Here is a 16,260-nt window from a genome sequence, read left to right as displayed (position 1 = left end):
GACCTCAAATAAAAAAATTAAACATTAATTTTCTTTGACCTTGATCAGTTCAAATTATGATAAAATATCGTAAAAAGCGTATTAGCAGATGAAAAATTATCATTTGGTGTTGGACAAAACCAAATAGGTGAAATATCACAAACAAAATGACCAAAAACCTTTGTGCAAAATGTGTTTTGGAATAAATCTTATCCGAACAGATCAGCGACAGTGAGTCAAAACATCAAACAGTCTTGTGCGCAGTGTCTGAAGAGGTCAGACGTGACGGAGATGAAGCGACACGCTGCGTTAACCTCTCCCCACTCCCGCCCCCTGGCCCCACCCATCAGCCATTAGGCCCTTTTCTTACTGGAAAAAAAAAGATGGCCACCGGAGGTCAGATCCAAGTCCAAAATAAATTGCCTGCTTTCCTGAGGCTCAGCCATTTTAATAGTACAGATTTATTGTGCTGTGCTTTTTGGAGGGCGATCATATGTATGTGGTCAGTAGCGCATATGCAGCCTATGACCCAGCCTCCCTCTCACATTACACCCTATTTATAACATCCCCTCTGTCGGTTCCCCTCGTTCTGCAGTTCCTAGGAACCTCCTTCTGCTCCCAGCCTCGAGCTTCAGTCCCCTGCTCCTCCTGACATCTGAGAGGCTCTGCTGCCGCGTATCCTGGACTAACTGCTCACTCTGCACAGCCCGGCAACAGGCTGCAAGCTGGGGATTACCGCAGGACACACTCTTTCCTTTCTGCTCTGAGGGCGAAGCTTTGGAATAGTCCAAGGAGACGGAGGAGAAGACGCTTGGATATGCACGCGTGATCCTTTTGTTTTGGTTGATTTAGTAGTTTTACCTGCTTTTGCTCACTTCCTGCATGAAATGGATCACACGCTGTTCGGATGCCTGCGGAGCCCCCACGTCCCGGCGCAGGCCCTGCATCCCGCCTTCGCCCAGTCGCCGCTGACGCTCCACGGGCGCTCGGACCACGTCTCCTACCCCGACCTGGCCTCCTCCTCCTCCTCCTCCTCCACCTCCTCGCCCTCGCCCTGTATCATATCCAGTTACCCGGCGGACGACAGCCTGTTTCCCGGGCAGCACCACCACCACCACCCCCACCGCGGCCACCTGCCCCCCCAGCAGCATCACCACCCGCCTCAGCACCATGGCTCCTGGCACATCCCACAGATGCCCTCCCCCGGCAGCGGCTCGCGCCACGGCCTCTGCCACCCGCCGCCCCACTCGTCCCACGACAGCGGCCCCACGCCCCCAGACCTGGGCCACCCAGGCGGGCCGAGCATGTGCGCCAGCACCCCCAGCGTGGGCAGCGGCGGCGCCCCCACAGGGGCCTCCTGTGTGCCGGCAGACTTTGGCCGACAGACCCTGTCACCTGCTGAGGCGGAGAAGAGGAGCGGAAAGAGGAAAAGTGACAGTTCAGGTAAGAAGGGGCCGCTTTTTCCTATTTCAGAATAGTGGAATTGGAAATCCTCCTGAAGAACTGCATTACACATATTGTGAATGCGTTTGCTTTTTCGGCGTAAACATTGGCAGCACAGCTGTGCTCCTCGTTTCCATCCTAAATCTTTCAGCAGCACATACGTGCAGAGAGTTTAGCAGCTCAGGAAAACAAAAAGCTGTTGAAGCAGCCGGTGCCGTAGGTGTCGGCCGACGCGCGGCGAAGCTGCAGAGTCGGTCGGAGCAAAGATCACATCATGAGTGCGACGGGGCACGACGGACGCCTGACAAGATTTGTTTAAAAAACACATCTGGTTTGGTGCTAAGAGCAGAAAAGGAGGCAGACGGTAAAGGATTAACGTCATGTAAGAGACAGGACCGGCGCCTCGTGACAGGATGAACGCAGACGGACTGAGAGGTGTTAAATCAGGCCTTTATTAATGTCTGAAACAAATAAATCACAATTTAGGCAAGAAGAAGAAAACACATGTCTACTGTAGATAAGTGTCAATATAACGTCCCAAATCAAATTGTTAAGTGATAAGAAAAAGAGCAAGATTCATGGGATTCACTTGAAAATTGATTGATAATTCATTGACTTTTTTTCTTCATCAAATCTTTAAAAAATTGGTGTTTAATAAACTAGACATTTGAACAAATCCACATTTCTGCTTTAGGTGTAAACACACACTGTGTGATTTGTACAGTCGTCAAATGGTATCTGTTCACTTTAACTCTCCATGTTTTAGCTTTGTAATATTTGATCATCAGTGGATTTGTCTTAAAATCGCTGCCTGGCTTTTAACTCAGTTAAGAGTTTTTTTTCTGTGTTATTCTATTGTAATCAAAACCCCCAGTTTTTTTGACATGAATGATAATGTCCTAAAACATCTTAGCGCGTGCTGTAACAAAGCCCTGCTTCAGGACTGGTCTCCGTAGGTAACACCTCCTTAATGACCTGCAGAACTTTTCCAACCTGCAGTCACCGCAACAATCAATCACGGCGGATGAATTGCTGGGGTCCGGTGGCGAGAGTTCTCGCGGGGAACGTGATATTGGTGAGACTTCTTAGTTTTCCAGGGAAAGCGCTCATCGTTCTCTCTGTCCACGTGAGGACGGCGCCCTGAGCGCTCGCCGCGCAGCCTTTTACAGGGCGACCTGCACTTGACCAGCGGCCGATGTGCAGTAACTGGGTGTGATTAGCGTTCGCTGCGGATGCTGGTGATCGTCTCAGACCCCGTACGTCGCCTCTGACGGGACAATTCATCGTAGATGAGCTAAGGTTCAGTCTGGAGAACTCTAGACACACGTATCTGCAATAAATCAGGTTTGAAATGCTGGAAGGTCAGTTTTTACTGACGTAGCAGATTTACACATGGTGAAATAGGTCAAAATACAACACGGCAGCTTTTTATATGTGCTAAATGGTTACAGTAGTTCTTGCCTTTTAATCAATTTAAAAAGCTGCACTTGACCCTCGTGACCTCACAACAACAGCTTTCTCACACTGAGCGCATGTGCCGTGCACCGGCTCCGTGTTCACACTGGTCCCCGGTGATTATTGGAGCTACAGTAACCGACTCAATCAGCTGTCTAAATATTACGCCGCTGCCGGTTGCATGAGTCGCAGGCCTGATTGGGTTTCACCATCTGGACCAGGAACCCGAGCAAAACCTGAATTCAGATTCAGAAATAACAGGAGCTCGGTGGCATTCTCCCGGGCCCCCGGTGATGAGACGGCCCCGTTCCCAGCGTCTGCCGTCTGGGGAACGCGCTCGTTTGGTGTGGGCACGTCGGAGACTCTGCTGCTTGGCGTTTGGGTTATATTTGTGTACGCCGGCACAGTAAATTGAGCGGTTTGGCTTTAAAAAAGTTAGTAGACTTTCAATGTGGAACAATAAAAAGCGCTTGAAGCCTTTGTTGAGGCCGTGCTGTGAAAAGGCGGGGTGATGTGCTGGCAGATGAGTTTTCCTTCAAGAACAAACACTGTGCGCGCTGCTGCGATGCTAGTTAGCAAAGGGAGGAAAATAAATCAAACACTTCGCTGCAGGAGTGAGGAAAAAAATTAACAAATAAACATTGGGAGCATGTGTTTGAACGGAATGAGATGTTATTTTTGAGAGGATTCCTCCCGCGCTGAGCTGCATTGGTTCGGCCTCGCCTGGCTGTATTTTCCTCGTATTATTCCTGCTCTTTTGTGGAGAGATGAAAGTTACGGCGGGGACCTAATTGCTGTGGTGCAGTGGCTGTGTCATAAAAGTCTGCCGCTGGTTTTAAGTCCAGGCCTGTTGCTCCCGCGCTGCAGACTCTTGTTGTTGTATTTCTCTTTACACGATGTCTGTATTTAACAGAGACGGAGTGGATAAATACATCCGAAGGCTCCGATCAGATACACGCTGCTCCGAGCGCTCGGCACCAAATTACAGGGAGGCGCAGGCAAGGTCACGGGGGGGAAACCGGACATGGGCTGCGGGTCGAGCAATGATCCGTTGCATTTCATAAAAATCATGTGGGAATTCTTTGGGTTTATGTTTATGCTGTTTGTCCCCGTTTCAGTTTAGCCCTCGTCTTGTCTTTCGCCTCTCCATGGAGTTGTTTTGCTCTGAAAAAAGCCCTGCGTTTAATTGGAAGGATGATATTGTCGCTGGCGGGACTCCAGAGGCGACAGGGGTCCCTCCAGGGAGACGTCGTAGGTGAAGAGTTTCTGCTCTGACGCGGCTCCAGGCTTCTGCACTTGAGTCTGGCTTGAGCTGCGGGACTATTTACAGTTTGGCTTGACGCAGGCCTGCTGGATTAGCACACACTACAGGACAGGACCGCAGATGAATTAGCATGCAATCACTGCTGCCTCCGAGTGCAACGTGCAACTGAAGCAAGTCCAACAGAGAAACCACAGACGCTGCTACAATAGGAAAGTTTCAGGGAGCAGTTGAGCCTTCGGAAAGTTTGTGGAAACGCCGGGAAAAAAAGTATTTTTCCGGGGAGATGAGCAGTGGAGATGACATGTGTTGGGCATTTTTAATTTTTGTCATATGTTTACGCTGCATAGATCCCACGTTTTTTTTAACGAAAGTTCCCTTCTTAAATTGATGCTTGCACGTACACTTTCTCTTTTTCGAAATATATATCAATGTCCTCGTTTTCTAAAATACCTATGAAGTGACGTTTTAGGTTACTTAGAAATAATAATCTTATTATTGACAGAAAGTAACTAACAAAAATGCCAGACAGCGAGAGTCATATGATACAATGCCGACAGACAGACATAATACAAACGGAAGTGTAAAAAGAAATATCCCTCAAAGCTAAAAATTTTATTTAGATTCAAAATTCCTTCCTTCAAGAAACTAAATGAAATCCACGTTGGCAGCTCGTTGCCGGAGCTCAGCTGCCACGGCCAGACGCACATGTGCGGCCCGTGAGTCCTTCCAGCCACTTAAAGTATTCATAAACAAGGGCTGAGGTGTGATTGACAGCTCCCATTGTTTCTCTTACCTTGCCTCCTTTCTGCGCCCGCTGACTTGCACCTGCCACATAACGTTCCCTTTGTTTTTATTTGTCTTGCATATAAACCCGCCCCGGGCGACATAGAAACCTGTGTGGTGTTTGGTTTCAGAGTCCCAGGACGGGAATTACAAGTCGGACGTGAGCAGCAAGCCCAGGAAGGAGCGGACGGCGTTCACCAAGGAGCAGATCCGAGAGCTGGAGGCCGAGTTCGCCCACCACAATTACCTAACCAGGCTAAGGCGCTACGAGATCGCCGTCAACCTCGACCTCACTGAAAGACAAGTACGTTGCTGGCGTCCCTCTGGGTTTACCCAGCGCCGACCCCCCATTAGCACATTAATGCCATGTTGTGAAAACAGAGGCGGCCTTGGGACGGCGAGGAGCCTTTTCAGCTCGCTACTGTGTTTTTGTACCTTCGGCGCGAGGGCTATTGTGCTCCAGATGTGGCCGTGTGACGGGACTATCCTATTCCAGATGTTCCTGTCTATTCTTTCAGGCGGGCCACAGTAAAGGCAGGGAGACAGGCTGAAGGAAGTGCTGTCTAGCAAGGCACTTCCTCTCTCCCACTGGCCCCGCGAGCACAAATTGGTCTCCAAGCGTGGGCCGGCTGCTGTAAAAATGCAGGCACATGAAATAAATAACAGGAGACAAATGGCTGGGGGAAGGAAGCAGCGCACTGCCTGTTGTTCTCTGACACTGGTTTGGAAGCTGTAAGTCAAACATAGTTGACGCCTGGCCAGTAATATTTCACAGTGGGAAACAGTTGAGGCCCGATGTAAAGAGCATAATGAGAATCAGGACTTGATGCGTCTGATGTGATTTACACTACTCGTCTCACGTCAATACGACTAAAATCACATTTGACCAAGTGACCAATAACGTTTTGGAGAAAATAATATCAAGATTAAATCATTCATGAGAAAAGGAAAATAAACCTTTTATTTTTTATTTTATGGTTTATGGAGAAAGTGCATATTAATTAAAGGCCAAGTTCAAATGTTCTCATGAACCTACATCTACCGTCCAAAGACCAATAACTGTAATAAAGCGTCCTCATTTCACGCTCAGTAAATGGATGACATCACATATGGCACCGCTCCGTTCGGCTCAGTGGGACCGAAATGGAACAGAGCAGCAATGATTGGTTAATTGGCAGTTGGTTAATAGGACATCTTGCAATCACATCATACGAAAATGCCCAGAATAAACTCAAGCTTTAATGCGTTTAGCGTCTTTAAGTAAAGGTAATATACACAAAAGGACAAAGTAAAATAAAGCAAAGCAAAATAAAGCAGCCAATAGCAACAGAGCATGTGTAAATATACAAAGAACCGGTAGCAAAGCGGCGAGCTACAGAAAAAGGAGAAATTAAACATGAGAACACAGCTGCAAAATGGTAGAAGGAATTAAGAAATGGGCCCCGACGTCGGTTTATTAAAGCTATAAGCCTTGATTAAAAGAACTGAACGCTGCGGAAAAACCCCAAGTTTACAGCACTTGAAAATCTCAGATTTTATTTCAACCACTTTCTTCAGTGAACGCCGCACATCGTCGTTTGTTAGCAACAAGTTATTGATAGCACAACCACAGACGGGCATCAGCCCATTGTGATGCAACACACCGGGCCGCCATGTTGACAGGGTGCGGGTTCAATTCCCGCCGGGGCTGTGTGATAAAATATACAGGATACACTCATGGCACCGTGTAGGCGATAAAAGTGTCACCAGGAGGAGCCTCGCGGAGGATGAAATCGTCTGCAGGTGTGTTTTAAGGGCTTCTCAACGTAATGTGAGCAGTAAACCTGCACATTCGCATTTAGCGTTTACTCATCAATTTTAAAAGCAAATGGAAACTGTGACGGCGCAGCTGACAAATGTTTCATCGTCGGCGTGAGTGAGCGACTCTCTGCTGCTTCACGCTGGGAAAACGCCTGGATGCCACCGCGTCAGGCAGGGCTCCATTGGCCTCAGCGCTCAGAGTTTAGCGCCGTCATTCCCAGACTCAAGCAATTAATCTTTTCATGGCTCCGGGCAGCATTAAATGTGCACGAAGGTTCTTCAGCTCAGGCGGCATGTGTGTGTGTGTGTGTGTGTGTGTGTGTGTGTGTGTGTGTGTGTGTGTGTGTGTGTGTGTGTGTGTGTGTGTGTGTGTCTACAGCAGGAGATAGTGAGGTAAACATGGGCACAGCGCGTATTATTATGGTTCTTACGCAGAACCTTGGTGGATCTTTGGTGTCTGTACCGGACGAACCTGGAATCTGGAGAGGCGGAACTTCAGCACGAGGTCGTAGGTTGAGTTAAATGTGTCCTCATGACCGTATGGATCAGAACCTGACCCGCTATCATGACTAATCCAAGCCCGGTCCAGCTCCAGCTGTGGCCCTGATGTTCAGACGTCTTTGGTTTTGGACCCAGAGCTTTTGGTGCCAAACGGCTCCAGTGAAGGTTCAGAAAGCAGTCACTGCCAGTTTAGCTAACTGTCAAGATTCAAGTCTTTGTGTGTTGTGATAGATGTAATGTCCAGCGGTGCGAGGACAGTGTGGGTGTTTGGCTTGACACTGGAGCCCAGCATAAATAAGCTTCAGTCCTGTCTCTGCCCCAGAAAAGGCCCAGAGACGTGTCAAGAACGGCCCAGAAGAGCAAGACGAACGTTCGTGCTGTCAGCTAGCTTCCTGATCACGTGACCGCTCGCTCCCCTCGGACACACGCTCCCCAAAAATAAACCCCCCTCACCCGCGTGACGGGGGCGAGTCCCCCCCCCCCCCCATCCCAGACGCATGTGTCAACACTCGGAGCCTCTGCTGCCGCTTGACGTGTAAACCTTTTTAAGCAACAGCTTCATCATCAATCTGAGGGACGTAAATACAGTTTAGGCTGTTGAGTCAGGGAAAAGCAGGTAGACGCCAAGTGTCAGATGGAGCCGGCCTCGCTGCAGTTCAACGGGCTGCCAAACTGCAGGGAAAGTTGCCGTTGCGGTTTCCTAATTGCTCCTTGGATGTTTTTGCGTGTTTGCTCACCCAAGCGCAGTAAACGCGGCGTTTTCTCCCCACTCTCCAGGTGAAGGTGTGGTTCCAGAACAGAAGGATGAAGTGGAAGCGGGTGAAGGGCGGCCAGCAGGGGGCGGCGGCCCGAGAAAAGGAACTGGTGAATGTGAAAAAGGGGACGCTGCTGCCGTCGGAGTTCTCCGGCATCGCGGCCCTCCACCACTCCACGGACTCCTTAGCCAACGACGACAGTCACGACAGCGACCAGAGCTCTGAGCCCGCGCACTTATGATGCACGGCCGCCGCCAGGGAGGACTGCTGCGCGCCCACGCACCATCGTCATGCAACGATGCTAAATAAGTGTGCACATGTACAGGGGGAGGACGCGTGTTGGGAAATGCAGTTGTCACGCAGGCAAAATGTAGATTCAAAAAGTTGAGCACATGAAGCGAAGATGGTGAGGTATTTAAAAAAAGCCATTGGTCAAAAGAAATGTGGATAAAAGCCCAAAAGGTTATCAGGAATATTGAAATGGGGCGTCTTGGCTACAGAATTGTTGTAGGAACCGTGTTTAGTTGAACATTCCAAGTCATGTGCCTTCAAAGATTTGCACTGTTGAACGTACAGTCTGCGCCTCAGTCAGCTCCTACTGTGGAACAAATCACGACGTAAATGAGTTACTGATCAAATCAAGTGCCAGGAGATTCAATTTGCCTTCGCTAATATGAATGATCTGTAAATATTTCTCAGCCTTGTTTTACCTTTACAACATTTTTATACCGACACTATCGCGCAGTAATGAACACTGTCACTTGTTAAGTTGACGCCTTTGTGCCTGGAGATGCCATTTTGTAACAAATTAAACCTGAAACACATATCGAATCTTTTCAGGGACAGTTGCAGATTGAATAAAATTTAACCAGTGGTGAATGGAATTTATGACTGGATGTATTTCCATCTCTGCAGCTTTCCATCCGTATCAGTCCCCGCGGGTGTGTTTATGTTTCCTGACGTCGGGTTCGGATGAATTAAACATGGCGCAGAGTGCAGAAAGCTGGTGATGGGGGGGAATGCTTAATGCACCTCTGCCTTCGGGGCAGGATCTGGGCCACGGCCAAGGCTCGGGGATCGCAGCCACAAAGGATCGGATTCAGTTGAAAATAATTTCACGCCTTGATCTCATCTTTCACCACATTGTGATTGTGCATTCTAATGCGTGGAAGCGGCACCTCGTGTGGCACGTACAGTGGGGGGGGGGGCGTTTTTTCTTCCTTTTCTGCCTTCAGGCTCATCACAACATTAATGTGATCTGTTTTAACACTGCAGCTGTAATTCACTGCAGCGAATTCACAAGCGTTGGGGACGTTCAGCTCCTTCACTGGAACTTGGAGTCCAAGTTGTGTACAGCAACACAGCGTTAGTTTCTGTCTGGTCATTGACTTCACCTACACCACCTGATTTGACTGAAATAAATCAGGTCAGAAAACAATACTAGTCTTGTTATGAGCTGATCACTAAGCGCTTCATTATTATAACCCATGTGAGGCCATGTGATGGTGTTTACAGCTGCTTGCACCATTGCTTTGTACTTGTTTACATCTGTATTGTTCAGTGGATGGTGCTTGATTAACTCAGAACTGTATGGATAAAATGAAACACAAAGCTGAAAGCGTCTGAATTAAGTTATTTAAACATTTAAATCAAAACGAAAGTGAGTCGGGCGGAACGTCCCGTGGAGGAAACTGGGCCAGGGACTTTCTGTTTATGGCCCTGTTAGAAAGCTCGTGCTTTTCATGCTGTTTCTCTTTTAAACCCTCTTAAACGTCCGCGGAGCCACAGTTCTGACCGTGTCTAACTCGCCTTTGACGCGCGCGGGAACTCCGCGACCCGCAGCGCGCGCGCCTGCAAAGTTTAACCAACTCTCGCGAGACAGGGCGACACTGGGCGCCACGCCGACTGCCCCGTCCAAAGGTACGCTCGCTTCCTGCCCGACGGAGCGGGGCGAGCAGGTAAATGGGCGCGAGGACCGCGTCCCGCTGCAGCTGCAAACTCTCACGGATTCGCCCAAGTGCGCGTGAGAAGTTCGCTGAACAGCCCGCGCGCTCGGCATTTCGTAACTGACCTACTTAACTTAAGACGGAGACAAACAAGGCAGTTAAACGGAACTTAGAGACGTCGGGTTCACGGGAGCCGCACGCCGCAGTTCTGCACCTGCACAGGTAACCGCGACTCACCTGGAGCGCCGCGGGGGGTGACGCGCCGACAATGGAGCCGCCTTCAGCGTCCGCCGCTGCCCGAGCGATGTTTTTAATGCTCACACCCAATGAGTCGTCCTTTGAGAAGGTGGAGGATGTTCCTCTGTATGTGCAGCAGGTGTGTATGCGTTCAGTTACAGTAAGAATGTGATGATTTGTTTTGAAGAGGCCAAATGAAGCCCCCCACACACTGCATACTGTACTGCTCAGAATCCTTACAGTACATGTGGATGAAAGTATTGATATTATATATATATTTAATGTACAAAACGTTTGAAGCTGCTAAACTCAGGTTGTTGATTCTACTTACATTAAGTTAAGTTTGAGAACATATTGCACCCAGCAGGACACAGGCACATTCATTCACCACGTTTACACTGGAAAGAGTTTAATATGGACATATTTACGTAATGTATTTTGATTGTTAAATGTCTTGTATTATATAATGTGTATAAAACAAACATTCTGCGATGATGAGTACAAGGTAAATGAGATATCAGCCTGTTTACTGCAGCAGTTAATCATCTACAGAGAATAAGTCAAAAGCTTTTTTACATAGTTACAGGAGTTGAAGTTTGATCAGACTGAGGAGACAGAAATGTTAAACATTTGTCCAGAAAATGTAAAGGACTGCACCAGACTGACTGGCCACTTTATTAGGTACACCTCTACCATTTAATTTAATCCCATATAGATGCTCAGTTTATCATTTTTTTGTTTTTTTACAGTACATGTCTCGTCTAGATTAAAACCCAGTTAAGTTGTTCAGTGTCAAAACCAGTCACAATGTGTGAAAAAGCCTGAAAGCTGTTGTCTCCTTGTTCTTGTACTTCTTACTGTCAGTTTACAGTGTCTCGTTTGCTTTTTACTGTGGCAAACGTCTGGTGCAGGTTAACCAGCACATGTCTGTTACAAGGTTTTATGGGGCACATCACGGGAGGAGAACAATTACCCTCACAGCAGGAGTCCTTATAATCCACTACCAAATGTGATTAAACAAATTTGTTAGTGCTGCATGGTTTGGTGGTGAGAAAAAAGTTTGCATGGGTGTGTGAGCAGTTTGTGACTCAACGCTGTTTACAGTTTGTGATGTGTCATTAATTATTCTACACAACTGGCGTTCTCTTATCCCAACAGGCCAAATTAATTAGAAAAAACAAAACAGGATCTTCTAATTTTGGACTTGTTAAGAATTATGGGCTCGTGGGTCGTTGCCAGGTCTGTCGGCTCTGCAACCATTTGAACGCAAACCCAGTGTTTTTCAGACAGCAGCGTGTTGTCCGCCTGCATGTTTTCAGCCTGCATCAGTCATTCGAGACCTTATAAAAAAAATGCTCTTTGGGAACGCGAAGACATCTGGTCCACAAATGTCAGTTCAGAAGAAAATGAAATAAGATTATCAGAAACTACGAGTTTGTAGGAGTAGAAATGTAAATTCGGCTTTAGTTTATTTTCAAAAAAAGATGAAAATTTAACTTAAAAAGTTTTTATCCAAAGAGACATAAAGCTGGCATGAAAAAGGCCAGAGATGCTGAATAATTCTGTCCCAGCATGCAGAGCTGCAGAGGTAAAACTATCTGCTTGACTTGAAATGAAGGGGGGGGGTGTAGAAGGCTGTGGGCCTGGGTCCAGAACCATAATCTCTCTCTCTCAGCGGGTTTGGAGCAGGACTGCGAGCCCATTCGTTAGCCGCCGCTGCAGTCGGCCGCCAGATGTGGGAGCGTTGCGTGTGATCGCGGGCCCCTGGCGGAGCTCTCGCCTCGGCCCGTGCACTGAAAGCGTGCACGTCCACGCACGGCGCCCCACCTGCCCCCCTGCTCCTGGTGGGGCCATGTGCTCAATGAGCGCTTTCAGGCTGAAGCCACGCAGCCGGGCGACGCCTCGCCCAAGTGGCGGCGGTGACCTGTTCGAACCGGTCCCTCACTAATTTGTTCCACGTTTGACAGACGTATTAAGAGGTCATTACATGTTTTCGGTGCAGTTGGAAACCGGGATCTGCCTGTTTGATCAGCGCTCGCCAGTCACTGAACATCAAGCTTTATTCCAATAAGGTGACATCACCTGGTAAAATATGATTATAAAGTATGATGCTACAGAAAATTAAGGTTTGTAGTTTATTGCCTCAAGAAAGAATCTGTACCTGCTGATGGGACTAGTCAGTAGTACTGACCAACTAGCATAACTATGACTATTGGATCAAACTTTTTTGTTTCCAGGTTTCACAACATCCTTGTTTCGTTTTGCTTGGCACTGCTGAAAATGACTGTGGCGGTTTGTTCCTCCAGAGCTTTTCTGCTGATGCGAATGTTTGAGAGCTCCCCTTTGCCAACGCGCTGTGGCATTAGACCCGCTGCTTCGGCCTCACGCAGTGAGACAAACATCATGGATCACAGAACATGAAAGTCGCGCGGGCTTTAAGACGACGCGCGCGCCAAGAGAAATACTCGCACTCAGTGCGACTAGTAAAAGCAACAGCCCACTTGAAACGCTCTTGTTTTCACAGTTTGTAGCAGTGCCTGAATTGTGTGTGTGTGTGTGTGTGTGTGTGTGTGTGTGTGTGTGTGTGTGTGTGTGTGTGTGTGTGTGTGTGTGTGTGTGTGTGTGTGTGTGTGTGTGTGTGTGTGTGTGTGTGTGTGTGTGTGTGCGTGCGCAGGCCACTCCTGTCTTTGTGGGATTGATGCTGCTGGAGCTGCTGGTGGGTGTGTTGAAGACAGGAGCTCCAGTGATCACCATCAGTGACGGTCTGACCTCCATATCTGCTGGAATGATCTCCAGACTCCCTTAGTGAGTATTTGGAGAGGACACGCTCAGGCTGCACCCACGTCCATGTAAGCTGTGATCTAGACTGGGAACATGACTGAGAACCACCTCTGACCCTGGTAGTTTAGATTAGCATAAAGAAAATGGACTTAGATGCTGACAGGTCTATCCAGAGTTGGCTGGTTTTCCATACAATATGTGCTCACACAATAAGGGTAAAGTGCATCAGCAAGTGGTTGTGGTTAATGCCCTGGGTTTTACCTGTCAGGCTACAAACAGGCTGCAAAAGAAGAATAAGAATATGTTAAAATCAAGAAGCAAACACAAAATAAATGGGGGATTCTGTTTTCTGACTGGGCCATAAAATGTACAGGTCTCAGGTTAGAAGTGCAGAAATGATCTGATTGTGACAATAGCCTCCAAAGGTCTTGAGACAGAGAAGACAGAGAAAGGGGAAACACCAACTGTTGAATGACTTCGAAGACTCCTACAGGAGGAAGGTGGGGGGTGAACTTCAGCAGAATAAAGGTGGTGAGCGCTCGCGGAGGGAGGGTGGGCAGCCATCTGGAACGCCTGGAAGAAGCAAATGAGCTGAATCGTTTAACAGGTTTCGCTTGCAGCCATTCCACCGCCCTAATTCACTGCTGCACTGACCCCCCGACACCCCTCCAGATCAAAACCCTTCAGCACTACAACAGGTCCCACCGTCCTGGGCCACGACATGGACCGCAGGAGGACTAGCATTACAGCCGTATACAAGTATGGTAGCAACGGGTGAAGACGGACGCAGCCGAGATCAGCCGCGCAGACGATATCAGCGTTTGCATCGGATGTGATTAGAACTGACGTGATGCTCTGATTGTCCCTCCCTCAGTTTGTTGATGAGAGGCTGTGAGCTGTCTGCTTACGTGTATGTGTGGAACCAGCACCGCTTGGTGGAGCTGCCCTGGGACTCTCCCTGGACCTGGTGGTTCACCTTGTTGGGAGTGGACTTCGGCTACTACTGGGTGCATCGCACGGCTCACGGTAACAACGCATTCGTCTGGGGTTGTGTCTTTGTTCCTAGCACACCACATCTTCAATGCTAACTTGCCAAAACCGCTCCAAGCTAACCTCTCTCATGCCCCCCCACAAAACAATAACAAAAAATAAAAACAAACTACAAAGCAAGCTGCTGATAAATGGTTGAAAATGTTGATTGAGTTGCCGTCCGTGCAGGGAGGAGCCCGAAGATAGTGCACACGTCATGCTTTCCTGGACGTCGCGGAGGAAGCAATTATTTTTGAGCTGCATCCAGCTGCTTTAGAGCTGCGCAGATGTTGGAGGCTGAGGTCTCCAGAGGCCTGCGGTCTTAACCCAGGGCTGTCACAGCAACAGGCTGTATATAGTCATGTCCGAAGCAGCGGGGTCTTCGCTGTCACCATAAAAACCCAGAGAGAGAAATTGGTTCCACACGCGATTCCTCTGCAGTGACAAGTTTTTCCATGTGTCAGGCCGGTGATGCGCGCGCCAGATGCTCGGCCGCCGCACGGCACAGCGACCGGAACCGGGGCATTTATTTGTGGCTGGCACGGCTCTTTATTTGTGTGAGCGGCACATCAGAACCGCCCGACGTCTGGCCCGCGGAGGTTTGGATTGAAGTCTCCTGCCACCGCGTTGATGTGGGGCTGAGCACCAGCGACGCCTCACTCCGTTCTCCTCCAGAGACCAGAAGTGTCGCTGCACTCGTCACCGCAGCGGAGCGCGTGATAGACACAACTATTATCACCAGATCACAGCCCACAATGACAGCGAGGAGCTAATTAGTCTCACACTCGTGTACAGAAGTGCGTTTAACCCATTTGACCTGGAAAAGCCTCCAAAAACAACCTTAACTCTGGGTTTTCTGAAAAGCTGGACAGAAATGAACACTCACTAGATCAAGATTTCTCAACCTCTGTATCAGGAAGATGAAATAAGTCCAGCTTGAGCACAGGTTTCAGCTTTGCTGAGCTATTTTAGGGGCTCAAACAGAGAGGTCATTGGTGGATCCAGCTCTGGTTTTGCTTAAGCCTCCAAATGGCTACGCTGCCTCTGTGACTTAATGAGCAGGTAAACTGAAACTGGTGTCCTGTCGGTTGATTAACTGCACGCGTTGTGCTTTAAGGCCAACGTTGTGCCTCCGTCAGTGTCTGGTGACGCAGAGGAACGACACCTGTGGGATCACGTTCCTGCTCGGTTAATTCAGTCGGAATGATTCTATTTCTGAACTGCAGAATCCTCATTTCTCCAAATTAAAAAGAAAATGTTCCGCTTTCCTTCATTTCCTTTTCATGCAGCCCGTTGGGATTGTTATTATGGAACATTGTGGGGTCACGGATAATTGTCTGGTCCTGAGCGCCCGCCGCACTCAGCGCTCAGGATATATAAGCTTTTCCCCTTGTTTCCAGAGGGAAGTGGCTTTGTTGGACCGCAGCACCGAGCCGGCACGGTCCACACGGCGCACTCTGGTCAGCCGAGGTCATCTCGGTCAACCATGCTTCAACCTCCGGCTCTTTCCAGAGCAGGGTTCAACCAAAATACTCCAGCTGCCTGTGATGGAGTCAAACACGTCGGCTCGACTCTTACAAATCAGAGGGAAAACTGCAAAAAGAAGCAAACGTGACATCCCCTGCTGCGCAAACAAGCTCTATTCACTCTGTGTATAATATCATTCTCAGTTGACCACTTTTATTGTTTTTTTTGCTGCGTTTCCATCTCATGACTTCCACATGAAAGGACAGCTGAATGATAATTAGGTGGAAAGTACTCGGCCCGTCGTCTGTGCTGATGCCATCTCTGCCGAGGAGACATGACTCCCGGCCTTCGCTCTTTCCAGACACTGTGATCTCGGAGATAGCGCTGAACTGAAAGGAAGCTGAGGTAGAGCCGTCTGAGGGCGTTTAGTCTGGATGGAGTTCAGGTTGATCCGCTGACAGAAACATTAAGCCAAAGCCGGTGCCCAGACTGTTAATGTGGCCTTTGCTTGGCATTTGATCCAAATCTATCGACACCAGCTGTGGTTAAAGTTGAGGTACATCTGGAATTCAAAACACTTCAATGACCTTTGTGCACACATGGAGACGTATTAAGTGCTTGTTTATCTTATCCCTTGATATCAATATTTGCCTGAACTCTTATCATTAGTTCATGTCCCCAGATCGATATAGTGAAGTTCCAGTGCTGCTTTCTGTACTTATTCAATTATATGTTTAAGCAGCAGTTTCTGCATTAAGAGCCATCAAAGTCATCTCTCATACATAAACACACTGGTTCAATAACCTGGTGATTGACAAGG

The 16,260-nt window shown here is 48.5% G+C and overlaps 2 protein-coding genes across 4 annotated transcripts in view; both read left to right on the top strand.

Annotated features, from left to right (window-relative positions):
- Nucleotides 1–466: 466 nt before the first annotated feature.
- On the top strand, nt 467–8,864 carry meox2a (mesenchyme homeobox 2a). Its single transcript, XM_029130472.3, has 3 exons — nt 467–1,422; nt 5,056–5,228; nt 8,003–8,864. The coding sequence occupies exons 1-3, from the start codon at nt 867–869 to the stop codon at nt 8,219–8,221; spliced, it is 948 nt and encodes a 315-aa protein (XP_028986305.1). The 5' UTR covers nt 467–866; the 3' UTR covers nt 8,222–8,864.
- Nucleotides 8,865–9,824: 960 nt separating this feature from the next.
- Nucleotides 9,825–16,260, top strand: part of agmo (alkylglycerol monooxygenase) — a 29,985-nt gene continuing 23,549 nt past the window's right edge. The window contains exons 1-3 of one of the 3 annotated variants that reach the window (XM_055503028.1): nt 9,825–10,302; nt 12,838–12,968; nt 13,819–13,970. In XM_055503028.1, the coding sequence (XP_055359003.1) occupies nt 10,195–10,302; nt 12,838–12,968; nt 13,819–13,970 (391 nt within the window). In that variant the 5' untranslated portion in view covers nt 9,825–10,194. The remainder of the gene's footprint in view (nt 10,303–12,837; nt 12,969–13,818; nt 13,971–16,260) is intronic. The other 2 variants (XM_029129711.3, XM_029129710.3) reach the window with 2 other exon arrangements.

Source organism: Betta splendens, chromosome 16 (assembly GCF_900634795.4).
Source record: "Betta splendens chromosome 16, fBetSpl5.4, whole genome shotgun sequence".
NCBI classification, from domain to species: Eukaryota; Metazoa; Chordata; class Actinopteri; order Anabantiformes; family Osphronemidae; genus Betta; species Betta splendens.
This window is presented reverse-complemented; position numbering and strand designations above follow the sequence as displayed.